The 13,008-nt window shown below is 46.5% G+C and overlaps 1 protein-coding gene across 1 annotated transcript in view; it reads right to left on the reverse strand.

The window, feature by feature from the left end:
• Nucleotides 1-791: 791 nt before the first annotated feature.
• The window catches only part of ntrk1 (neurotrophic tyrosine kinase, receptor, type 1), a gene marked incomplete at both ends in the record, with an annotated part of 30,541 nt that continues 18,324 nt past the window's right edge, over nt 792-13,008 (reverse strand). Inside the window, 9 exons of the mRNA XM_079735054.1 lie at nt 792-977; nt 4,666-4,824; nt 5,120-5,360; nt 7,502-7,674; nt 8,189-8,319; nt 8,651-8,806; nt 10,395-10,497; nt 10,774-10,859; nt 11,709-12,038. Coding sequence (XP_079591180.1) covers nt 792-977; nt 4,666-4,824; nt 5,120-5,360; nt 7,502-7,674; nt 8,189-8,319; nt 8,651-8,806; nt 10,395-10,497; nt 10,774-10,859; nt 11,709-12,038 — 1,565 coding nt within the window. The remainder of the gene's footprint in view (nt 978-4,665; nt 4,825-5,119; nt 5,361-7,501; nt 7,675-8,188; nt 8,320-8,650; nt 8,807-10,394; nt 10,498-10,773; nt 10,860-11,708; nt 12,039-13,008) is intronic.

Below are 13,008 nucleotides of genomic sequence, written 5' to 3' on the forward strand. Positions count from 1 at the left end.
ATGACATTATGTTTGATGCAGTATTCACATAGGAGTGAGTTCCTTCTTCCATCAACTGAATGCTAAAGTAGAGACGCCAGCCTATGATTCATCTCCTTCACAAATAATCTATATATATATATATATATATATATATATATATATATATTTATTTATTTAAAGTTCATAAAAAAGATCTTTCACGTGTCCAAACTCCAAACTCAATCACTAGCCGGTTGGTGGGAGCCCGCGATGCATGCAGCCAGGCATGTGCCTCGCTGAAGGGCCTCTCCTGTCATCACAGCCTTATAATGGCCCATCTCGCCAGACGTCTGAGTCCCTGTTCAGACTGTTCTTCCTCCTCTCGGGTTTGAGTCCCCGGCTGACCCTAACGTCCAACCTTCGGGGGCCGGTGTCCCCCCCGTGCATGCTTCTCTACCACGGGATGTTCATGTGCGAAGAACGATCACAGAGCCACTGGATGGATCCTAAGAAGCCTTCCTTGCATTTACATGGCTTTTAATGGAGGGAATGGAGCTCAAAACATTACATCTTACAGCCTTTACACAACAACCACCCCCGTCTCCTCTTCCTTTCTGTGAACCGATCTCCTTTCCCCTCTCCCTCCGTCCTCCACCCTCCCATCCCCCCTCTGTATCCCCGGATCCATACAGGTAGAAAGCCCCCTCCCCCTGCTCCTTATCCCAGTATCTTTCTCAGAACCAAAAGCCCCCCCCCCCCCCCCGTACCCTCTGAACCAATCCCCCCTCTTCCATCCAGCCCCGCCCTCCACCCCCTCCGACCCACCCTCCCTATCCCAAGATGTCGAGGTACAGGGGGGGGTTCTTGACCAGGGTGAGCAGGCGGCTGTGGATGTCCTTGATGACCAGCCTCTGCTGGGGCTCCCGCTGCCAGCAGCCCTGCATCAGGAGGTGGACCTCCTTGGGACACGTCCGGGGCCTCTCCAGCTCCCGACCCTGGGTGATGCACTCGATTGCCTGGGGGAGGGAGGGAGAGCGAGACAGATAGAAAGAGAGAGAGAGAGACAGCGAGAGAGAGAGAGAGAGAGAGAGAGAATCAGAAGGAGGGGTGGAGAAACAAAAGGAGAGACAATTATTTAGTGCATTAGGCATAAAGAACACATTTTTTGTCCCTGAAATTGAAATGAATTCCATTTGAGAAAATACCTAAAAGGGATAAATTAAACAAAGTCAAAACCGAAAAACAAGTTAGGACTTCATATTCTAGAGTCAAACAGAGGTCTGTCTTTATTATGGTCTGGCTGAGCTCTCACACCCATGTCACATTTTGTTTTTCCGTAAATCAATCAGTGTATGTGTGTGTATGTGTGTGCGTGCGTTTGTGCGTGCGTGCATGCATTTGTGTGCGTGCTTTTGTGTGTGTGTGCGTGCCTGTGTGCGTTTGTGTGTTTGCGTGTGTGTGTGTGTGTGTGTGTGTGTGTGTGTGTGTGTGTGTGTGTGTGTGTGTGTGTGTGTGTGTGTGTTTGTCTGCATGTGTGCCCCAGTGTGTCGCTCAATGTGACCTATTCGACCTGACCCCTGGCCTACTCCCATCCCATACTAGTGACCCTTCCCCCGGTCACTGTGTCCTCCAGTTAGTCTCCCAGCTCCAGACAGTCAATACCAGCCCCCAAAAATGACTGCGGCCGCCGGGCAGGCCGGTGGATTTTTGGGTCTGATTTATTACCCCCATTTGTTATGTGTATGGGCTGTTAATAGCACCATCACTTATTTGGATGGGATGCATGGATGGCGTTAACGAGGTTAAACCTCATCGGCCAGGGGGGCGAAGATACATCCAATGAGATTAGGATCGAGTGAATAGGAAAGTGATCTACCGCCTCCTGAAAGGAGAGAGGCCAGGACGCCTTAATGCTCCAGTTGTGGTCACAACAGACTCCTGGTTCAGAGTGCGTTAGCGTAAAGCGCTGCACTCCACCGTTCTTAATAACTACCAACTTATCGACCAATCAGAGAGCTTATCGAGCTCTGAAGAGCCCTTAACATAAACACACAGACACAGACACAAACACACACACACACACACACACACGTCCTCTCATGTCTGTGATGGAATGATAAATTCTCAAAACTATAAAAAAACATAATTGAGTCAGTTTGCCTGCTGTTATATTACAGTCAACATGCTATCATTGAGCTTTTATCCAAAGTGACGCTTAAGAAAAGTTAAATGTACAATGAAAATTATATATATATATTTATATTATGTATATAGCTATCATTTTCATAATTTTCATGTATATAGGCCTGCCTCACTTGTCGTTTAATTAAATATAGTATATTTTTAGATGTATTTAGGGCTGGCTGAGGATTGAATGCATAAAGCAGTAGAAAGTGGTTGAAACCAGTTAAAACAGTGTGGCAAACAGGAAGCTCTACAGTACATATTAATATCTCAGTTTGTCATTGAATGATATGAAATGAGGTCCAGGTAATTCTGCCTTCAATGGTTCTTTTAGGTAACCAAATATTAGCCAATCATAAGCTCTAAGTTACAGCCACACCCTCCAGATATCATTGAAGCTGATCTCACACACCTGCAAGGTCTGACCAACACTCAAACACTGCAAGCACGTGCTGCAAGAACTTTTAGCAGCTTTTGGAGAATACGATAATATGAAGGTTTTCACTTCAAATATTTTCAATTCAAGTACTAGAATACTATTGTTCTGCTCATAACATTGTATTAGCTTTTTATTTTTGTGGATTTCATATACTTTTAGTCTGATATATATGTATATGATATACTGACAACCCTAAAATCTCTTTTTATATGGGTCTAGTCTTCAAATTTCTAGACTTGATTCTGCCTCATTCATTGAAATTCAAGATAGGGTCTGGGAATTGATGTTTGTGATGGTTTGACTGTTTGTAGCCTTGACTTACGGTGGCATTACAATGCACATATCTTCAAGACAGTGGGAATAGCAGCTCTATTGTATTTTATTGTGCTGTGCATTACTCAAACAGTTTTTCTGAGTAAAGTGGTGACTGATCCATTCATTGTGGTCTCGTCAAACCACAGCTCATCAAATGTAGATAAGAATCTTTCAACATTGTTGGCCTTTATCACGGCCTTAAAGGGCTGCACTGTGTTCTGTTTGCATTTCTTTACAATACTTGGTTGGCAGCCGTGATGAGTATGAAGCTTTTAAAAATTCAAGATGCAAGTCGTGTTTTCTATGAGGTTGTCGTAGCTTGTGTTCTTGCAGAGGCAGTCACAGTAGCGTGACTGGATGCGTCTGTTGTCTGAATGTGATTTGTTTGCATTTTTGTTATGAAAAAAAAAAGGCAGGATGTGTGGGTGGGACGAAAGAGACATAATCAGATCTCACCCTTCAAGATTTGATTGGCTTTAGTGGGAGGAACTACTGCTTTATGTAAAGTAACTATCAAATGTATCGTAGTATTCAGACTGACAGGCTGATGCAAAATCAAACCTTTAATTCATAGTGGAACTTAAGGAGTACTTTAAAAACACAAACCTTTGTGTGAGCTTTTTTTTATATCCAAATGAACAAATGTTAAATTACTGTAGACATGAGCTTACAGACAAAGTTAATTTTGGTTTAATATCGTCAAACACCTCTATGATCTCAGATCAAAAGTCGTGTGTTTGTTTAATTGTTAAACTGACGGTAGAGCGTTTATTATCCATTATTATTTCAGTTTCCTGGTGTTTAATCATTTATAGACTTAAAAAGACCTAATCACAGCAATATTACATGGGAGTGTTTCCAAGTTCTCTCTGAAACTCTTGGCAGCATATGAAGAAAACAACGGCTCCATAAACGACGAGGAAACACCATCAGGGTCCTAACCAGCCTACCCCTAAAAACAATATTTGAATTATGCCAAATTCTTATGTATATTTAGTAAGTCTTACAGACATAGATGTCTTTAATATGAATTTATTCATTATTTTCAGTTATTCAGCCCCAACCACGGCTTTTGGGTCCTCCTACCCAGCCCTCCACCCAGTCCTCCCAGTAGTCCCAGCCCTCCACCCAGTCCTCCCAGTAAACCCAGCCCTCCACCCAGTCCTCCCAGTAAACCCAGCCCTCCACCCTGGTCCTCCCAGTAGACTCAGCCCTCCACCCAGTCCTCCCAGTAAACCCAGCCCTCCACCCTGGTCCTCTCCCAGTAGATCCAACCCTCCACCCTGGTCCTCCCAGTAGATCCAGCCCTCCTTTCAGTCCTCCCAGTAAACCCAGCCCTCCACCCTGGTCCTCCCAGTAGTCCCAGCCCTCCACCCTGGTCCTCCCAGTAGTCCCAGCCCTCCACCCTGGTCCTCCCAGTAGATCCAACCCTCCACCCAGTCCTCCCAGTAGACCCAGCCCTCCACCCTGTTCCTCCCAGTAGTCCCAGCCCTCCACCCAGTCCTCCCAGTAAACCCAGCCCTCCACCCTGGTCCTCCCAGTAGACCCAGCCCTCCACCCTGGTCCTCCCAGTAGATCCAGCCCTCCACCCAGTCCTCCCAGTAAACCCAGCCCTCCACCCTGGTCCTCTCCCAGTAGATCCAACCCTCCACCGAGTCCTCCCAGTAGACCCAGCCCTCCACCCTGTTCCTCCCAGTAGTCCCAGCCCTCCACCCTGGTCCTCCCAGTAGTCCCAGCCCTCCACCCAGTCCTCCCAGTGGACCCACCTCACTGTTGGACAGCTGGTACCAGGGCTGCTTGCCGTAGGTGAATATCTCCCAGAGCACCACGCCGAAGCTCCAGATGTCACTCTCGGTGGTGAACTTCCTGTACATGATGCTCTCCGGGGGCATCCAGCGAATGGGCAGCATAGTCCGCCCACCCACCTGACCAGGAGGCAGCATTGTGATTGGTTAATTCATATACTTTAATGATGGTTTTTGAGTCAGTTAATTATATAATTATTGATTGCATCTTATGTAGATGGAAAGACTGATGGATAGATTCGGATAAAGGATGTAGAGAGAGAGAGAGAGAGAGAGAGAGAGAGAGAGAGAGAGAGAGAGAGAGAGAGAGAGAGAGAGAGAGAGAGAGAGAGAGAGAGAGAGAGAGAGAGAGAGAGAGAGAGAGAGAGAGAGACAGAGAGAGAGAGAGAGAGAGAGGCGCTGAAGAGCCACTGACCCGGTAGTAGTCGGTGCTGTAGATGTCACGTGACATGCCGAAGTCCCCGATCTTCACCACCAGCCCCTCGCCCACCAGACAGTTGCGTGTGGCCAGGTCCCTGTGGACAAAGTGCAGGGAGGCCAGGTACACCATGCCCGAGGCGATCTGCCCCGCGATGTGCAGCATCTGGGGGACAGTCAGCTGGCCCAGCGGAGGCATCTTCACCTCCTCCAGGATGCGGGCGTCCGGACCGTGGGCCCTGGGCAGAGGAGGTTTGTGGCTGACAGTGAGGTTTAATGTCATTGACGACATGCGAATGGCAACATGTGTCTCAGGTAGGGGGGTGAGGCGTCTTGCTCAAGGTGGATGAATGTTGATTATTGTCATGATTTAGTCATTTAGAAAGCTCTATCTATCGAGTCCTATGTGAGCGTCATTCAGTAGCAGGTGGGGGGTAAGGGCATCTAACCACTAGTCTAGCCTGCTCCGCTTGAGGTCTGAGCACCCTTATTCCGTGGAGGGTGTTTGTCATTCACCACACAAATAATTGAGTGCACTTAAAATGCCATCACATGAAGGTGATTCAATATTATTTTTTCTATCCATCATTATATTAGGCAAATAAAGCCTTGTGCCTTCATGGTTGTCTGGGGTCCACATTGATTCAGAGAGGTTGATTGAGGCGTTGGTGGAAGATTTTGCTTTTCTTCAGACATTATTCATTTGAGACCATTTATTTTTTATTTTTTAAATAAATGGCTGCACTGAAAAACATCCATAGTTCCGTAGTTGCAAAAAGTTTTAAACATAAAATGACCTTTGAAATGTAAGAAAAATATAAAGACAGTTGGTGTTAATGATAGTAATGATCAGCCCTCCTGTGCTATTGCTTTTGACAAGCCCTTCTGACCATCTCTGATTGGTCCTTGTGTGAACGGTAACTGTGGGTGACCTAACACAATTCTGACCTCTGGCCTTTCCATTTAGCAGATTGGACATATATGAGATCTTAAAACCATTACAGCTCTACACCATCATCATCCACCCCTCTAACAAAGAACCAAATGACAGGAGATGTACAGCTTGTAATACGCCCTCAATTGATTAGCAATAATGCAATTGAGGAGAAGTACTTCTCCAGTGTGTTTCTCCAGACTTCACAGTTGTCCTTGAAGGCCATAAAGAAATAAAGAAACACACACTCCTTGCTTGGGAGCTTTGGCGCCCTAAATGAGCTTCATATGTCTTCATCCATCCTAATCGTCCACTCTCCTCCACCCATGGCGGGACACCCCACCCACCCTTTCCTCCACCCCCCCCAACCTCCTCACAAAGGAAGTTGTGTCAGTATTAGTTTAAAGGGCAGGTGGCAGGGAGGGAGAGCAGCTGCCCTGTGAGCCAATGAGACCTTTTGCCAATACTGCCTTGTGGAAATGCGATTTTAGTCCGCCCACTATGTCTGTCTCTGCCATTTTGGGGGCGTTTTCTACCCAGGTGTTCCCAAGTTAATCTAAATACGTCTTCACGTCTGGAGCCTCCGTTTGGCTTCTGGCAATGGGGGGAATGATAGATTTTGGGGATGAATGGGAGCATTAGCCAGACGTATTGCACAGAATTATGTGGACATTATCTACTGGTCATCCCACAGCCTCTGGGATGGGAGCAGATGGTAAACTCTGAGGATGAGGGAGACTGAGGGCAGGTAGGACTCCCTCGTATTCTAAACTCTGAGGACCTGGGAGGTTAACTATGGGTGTCAGCAGCATCTGATCGAGGACTCTTCTCGCCAATCTTCCCTCAGGTTCCTTCATAGTTTATCATCAACCATGTTTCACAGGTAATATGATGAACTCAGAATACAGTCCGACATATTAATGCTACATAATGTTTCAGGCAGTGACGACTATCGGTGGGTCACGGTTTCTTCCCCTGGGATTGTTGAGCTTTCCAAAGGCCCTTTAGATTGGTGTCGTAAAACGATCGTGCCTATGAAACCCGTTGAGATGGTGACTGTGATTAAGAGCTTAGCAAATAAAACTGTCTTTACTTTACTTGGCTCTTAAAAACATTATCCTGCGTTTTTATACTACATTTTGCAATGAATACCTTTTCATTGCAGTTTGTTTCACTATAAATCTATACGTTTTTTATAGCAACTTCACAGTGCGGTTGTCAGAGTTATCAGAGTTGCGGCTCATCTTCTATAGACAACATCTTTTGACCATGAGCATTATCTTTCTATTAATGACCATCATGTTTCTGTTCCATGCTTGTCCAAACCCAAGTACGTAATTGTTACCCTGCTGAAGATAAACATACAGGTTTTTGTGAAACAAAGTGTCTTGTCGTATTTGTCTGCTCTGAAGACCGGTCAGAGCCTTACGGTTCGGAGGTCTATACCTGAGGAAGCGGTTGAGGTCTCCGTGCCGCATGTACTCAAACACCATGGCCAGGGGCTCTCCGTCCGTGCATACGCCGTAGAAACGCACAATGTGCTGGTGCTGGAGCACCGTCAGCAGCTCCGCCTCCCTCTGGAAGTCCTGCCTGGTCGACTCGTTGGCGTCTTTAAGCGTCTGCGAGCGTGAGGAAGCCAGGTCAAAATGGTCATGTAGCCAATTTTGAAAATTGTCTGGGATTGTATTTGTAAGTGCAACTGAAGTTGACAAATGATGAATACATTTGAATCTCTAAAGCCATTTTGGTTAAAATGATGAAAGCCACATTTAAGACAAAGCGAGAATAACAGCTATTCATTGTTAAATACAGAAATGAAAATGCCCATGATCGGGCAAGGAGAAAGACAAGAAACCCACAGAGATATCTCCCTTCCCTTCCTCCCATTCCCTTCCATTCATGATTTTTACATTGAATAAAACACACAACCTTACAATTAAGGTATTCCTAAATTCTGATGGAGCAATCCCTTAGACCGTAAACCACTTTACTTTATCATAGTAGCAGTCCAATTTTTTTCACGATCAAATGTGCAACAGTAAAACATTATTGACAGTGAACTTTCTAGCCATCTCTAGAAGTGAGAGCGCAGAGCCATCGTTGGTATGGCCAGACAGGATCCACCGTACACACCTTGATGGCTACCAGCATCTTGTCGCTGTCGGGGCTGAGGTTGGCACACTCGGCCAGGTACACCTTGCCAAACGCTCCCTCACCCAGCTCCCACTTCAGCACAATGTCCTGCCTCTTGATGTTCTGGACACCTTTCCAACCAAGACAAAAGGTTTCGACTCATTACCACAGATAATGTAAGGTGCGGTGTGAACTGGTGTGTGGTGTGCTTCTACCTCCACTCTGAAGAGCAGAAGGTTTCTACCTGGGGTGAATACGGCCGGTACTGCGGGTCATGTTAAGGGTGGTGTGATGCTGTTGTGCTTCTAACTCCACTATGAGCTTGTTACATCCACTTCACCCTGGAGCACTCGGCTAACACTCGGCTTCAGACGGCTGAATGGAAACTCAGCGGAGGGGTGGGGGGACCCTGGGTAGTGCTAAGGGAGAGGTGATTGGGGCGGCCGGCTCTTGTCCACTCACACATGTCTTTGTCCTTGATGATGCCACAGAAGTACTGAGGGTTTTCCACGAAGCTGGAGAGGCCCGAGTCGTCCTCGGTGCAGGGCAGGTTGGTCCCGAAGTTCATGAAGCGCAGGGACAGCGCCAGGTCGTCCTCAGTGCCAAGGACCGAGGAGCCTGGGGACACAGAGCACGGAGGGCTATAAAGATGCATTTACTTTCATAGCTATGAAGAGGGTGGAGGGGGTCATGATCAGTTCTCAGGCCGTTTATGATTGCATTGTTGGTCAAACGAGGCAATCCAGAGGCCATTTATGAAACTGCCATCTCGCCCATCGACTCCCCGGCAAATTTTCCTTGATCCCATGGCGACAGATGATGACAGACGGTAATAATGACCATCATCAACAATGCAGAAATCAAGCATCATTGAGCAAAACAGGTCCAAACCACCGTGTCAGGAGGCTGATCGCTGAGCGGCCCGAGGCTGCAGTATTAAAAGCTCGAAATTGTAAAGCCTCACTCAGCATGGAAAACCACAGAACCCAGAGTCCAAACCCAGCTCCAGAGAATGGAGCAAGAGAGAGAAAGAGAGAGAGGGGGGGGGGGAGAGACAGGGAGAGAGACAGGGAGAGGGTGAGAGAGTGGGTGAGAGAGAGTGGATGAGACAGAGACAAAGAGAGAGGGGGGGGGGGGGGAGAGACAGGGAGAGAGACAGGGAGAGGGTGAGAGAGCGGGTGAGACAGAGACAAAGAGAAAGAGAGAGAGACAGAGAGAGAGAGAGAGAGAGAGAGAGAGAATGAATGAGAGAGGGAGGGAGGGCAAGGAAAAAGCCATGGAGGAGTGGAGGGAGGAGGGGGTCCACTTAGGCAATCAGGCCCACTTAGGCTCTTTGTGAGAGGTGTATAGGAGTGGGGGTGGCAGCAACAGTGGTTAGGCTGGTGGTGGCGGTGGGTGGGGGTATTCAGGAGGACCTATAGCCAGACATCCATCAATCCATCCATGCATCCATCCATCTTCTTTAATGGACCACAGTGCAGCCAGAGTGGCCCTGGCTAGGGGTGGGTTTCTGACGCTGTTTACTTGTGCATGCAGTAATTAAGGCACTTAAGACCTGCCGACAGCAGGGCTCACATTGTGCAAAGTTACAGCCTAGTGGAAAGCCTGTATGAGTGGGCTTCCTCTGCAATATGCGCCCAGAGACCCTCAAAATGGCCCCCACTGAATCCTGGGCAATCTAAGAAGTTACTGGAGGAAAAAATAAAACTATTATTTGGTGGCGTTTGCTCTCAGCACAGTTGGACACTGGGGTTTTCAGAGAGAGCCCAGGGCAGGCGTCAGATTGAGAGTGAATTTTGGTCCTGCTGTATTGTCAATCCAAAACACTTGAATACATTTTGTTGATCTGCTCCTCATGGTACATTTTTAATAGTGAAGAATAGATGTTTTCATATTTATTTATCTATGGAGGTTTCTATATTTATTTCTCCTAAATCTTGTTTCCCTGGAATTGGGCTGAATTTGGTCTCAGCTACCCAATTGTAATTATTTATATACAAAGAATATGAATGTAAAATATTGGGTGTATGGGGTCATTATCACCATATCAAATAGTACAACTATTCAAAAGAATAAAAAAATATTATGAAAAGGTGAAGTAAACCAAAAAACAGAGATGCTCTGCTAAACAGAAGGGCTTTTATGAATGCCATAACGAAGGAACATCCTTGCTGTTTGACTATGAATGAGTGGCATGCCAACGTACGGTGAATGCCAAACTTTGAGTGCTGTCCGCATCGGTTGATCACCACGAGCATGACGAGGAGGAAAGCACACGCGAACACAGCTAGGCCCACCGCCACAGAGATCTGTTCAAATAGGAAACAATCAAAAGCGTCAAAGTGTGTCTTCTTTGCCAATTTACCATCTTTGATTAAAGACGTTGTCTTTTGCATGTTTTTGCATATGCTTGAGTTTTTAAAATATCTGCTTAAAAAGGTCAATTTTAAATATATTTATTTGCACAATATTTTCAAAATTATATATTGTTTAGATGGGTCATCTTTGTAGTATACTATCTTTGCCTCAGCATAGTAGGAAGCGGGCGGCCACAGAGAGGATTGCAGGCATTTCACCAGACGTACCACAAACAGGCGACTCTCCTTGCTCTCCGTCACATGCTTGTTGGATGTGTTGGTAGAAACTAAACAAAGAGAAGAGAAAGAGAATGCTGAGTGTTCACAGAACAGAAAGTTTGTATTTTTGAGAGAAGATGAGTAAAATGGGACTTACTTGGATCGAAGACTAGCATGCGGGGAGAGGGAACACAAAAAACAAGCTTGAATGGGTTGTACATGAATATAGGGCCATATCAAAACTGTGCTTCTGTTTTGAAATTCAAGCTAAGGACATTGAAAGGAACGGTTGGAGTAAAAATGCTTGAATAAGTTTCCAAGGAAAATATCAGAAGTGGTACTTCCGCTCAATTTTAATTTCCCTTCAGTACTACGTCTGGGTCTGCGGTATGTTAGTGGGTTTTCTCCGTCCAAATTTTGTGGGTCCAATCAGCGAACAGAGGAAGTGGCTGAGAACAATGACGTTAATGTCAGCTCTCGTTGACGGACATCTTCACGCACAGTGTTTGGTTTGTTTGCATCCTGCGCACAACGTGATTCCCGGCCAAACGTTAGCGATTGGTTATGGCAGATCCAGAGTGGCACTGGGCAGAACCAATATTTTTAAACTTCAACAGACACCCGCCTTCAAGTGAGTTAACATTTGTCAATTGAGTAGGTCCAGACTCTCTGTGCAAATGAAATGAAGTATGAGAGTCTGATAGGACCAGGCTAATATTAGGATGCCATCACAGGCCTTTTGCTATCAGATGTATCAGTACGAGTATTCTGCACTGCCCCATACCTCCTCCGTCAACTTTCATCCAATACTAGGGTTGCAAGACAATGCAACAGGTGTATGCAGTTCAACGCCTTCCAGTAAACCAACCTTAAAAACTGTCTACGTCCTTCCCGGCCCTAAAATACATTTTAGTGCATTCTTATCCTGCAGAGTGACGACTCACCAGGAATGGCGCCATCGGCGAAGTTATCGGCAGGGCTGTCCATGAAGAGCCCGGTGGCGTTGGCCTGGTCGTCGCCCAGTAGGTTATGGACCACCATGGTGTACACGCCGTTGTTCAGGTGGGTGGGCTTGTTGAGGAACAGGCAGCCGTGCTTGACGGAGCCATCGTCCGTGTCGTGGAACAGCTGGGTGTAGGTGTACCTGTTCTCAGTGAGCTCCTTGCCGTTGTACAGCCATTTGATATTGGGCTCGGGGTTCCCGTCAACCGCGAAGGGAAAGCACCAGTGGTGCTGCCGCTCGGCCTTGCGCAGGAACAGGATCCTCACCGGGACTGTGTGGGGGAGGGGAGGAGTAAGACTTGGAGAAGAGGAAATCTTCAATCATTGAGTTCCTCTGTGTTCCTCTGGAGGAACAGGGTCCTCTCGACGTAACTGGAACTGGCAACCGGAACTGGCGAGGACCTCTCTCTGAGTGAAATAGATTGTATTCATCGAGTGATTTGTTAGCACCTTCTACAATCTATTGCACTCCCAGTCTAAGAGAGAAGATCCTTCCGTTCATGAGGTCCCTTTCTCAAAAACACTTTGCCAAAAGAGGTTGGCTAAGGGAGTTGAACCAGCAACCACTCCGGTTGCCAGGCAAACTTCTCAACTGCTAGAGCTAGAGAGGACCATTTAGGGTAAGAGGACAAGCAAGTTTGAGAAGGATGTTGGTGCAATTCCCTTGTGCGCTTGGATGCAAGGCACTTAGCAACATAGCTCTCTAATGGGTGAAGTTAGTGTCCAAAATTAAAAGACTCTGAATGTGTGTGTGTGTATCTGTGTATGTCTCAGAAATTTTGAAAAGATTTTCGGTGACTAACTAACCTCCTCTTAAATTTCCAATCCTAGATTGTGCTACACATAAAAGAACATTTGCATAATAAAGTAATTTCAGCTCAGTTGTAATAACCAAAGAGCCCTAGCAACCTAGACTAAGCAGAAAACCACTTCCAAATCACTGTCCTACACATGTTTTTTCTTCCTTTTCTGCTGCATGTGCACTTAAAGCATGTTCAACATTATGTCACAGGCCCACAGCAGCCATAGGGTCCTGCGATATTTCCCCCAATCAATGTTCTTCCATCTGTAACTGTACTGACCCGGCCATGAATAATACATCCTGGTACTCCTTATCGCTCCCGACCACAGGACCACTACCTGGAAGCAGCTGTGGACCTGATGCTACAGGAAATGGCATCCTTTAGATCCAAGATGGAGGAGAGGTGAGGAGACCCTCGCACTTCAGCCGCTCTTAACCCT

The sequence above is a fragment of the Pollachius pollachius genome (assembly GCF_949987615.1).
Source record: "Pollachius pollachius genome assembly, chromosome: 1".
Lineage (NCBI taxonomy): Eukaryota > Metazoa > Chordata > Actinopteri > Gadiformes > Gadidae > Pollachius > Pollachius pollachius.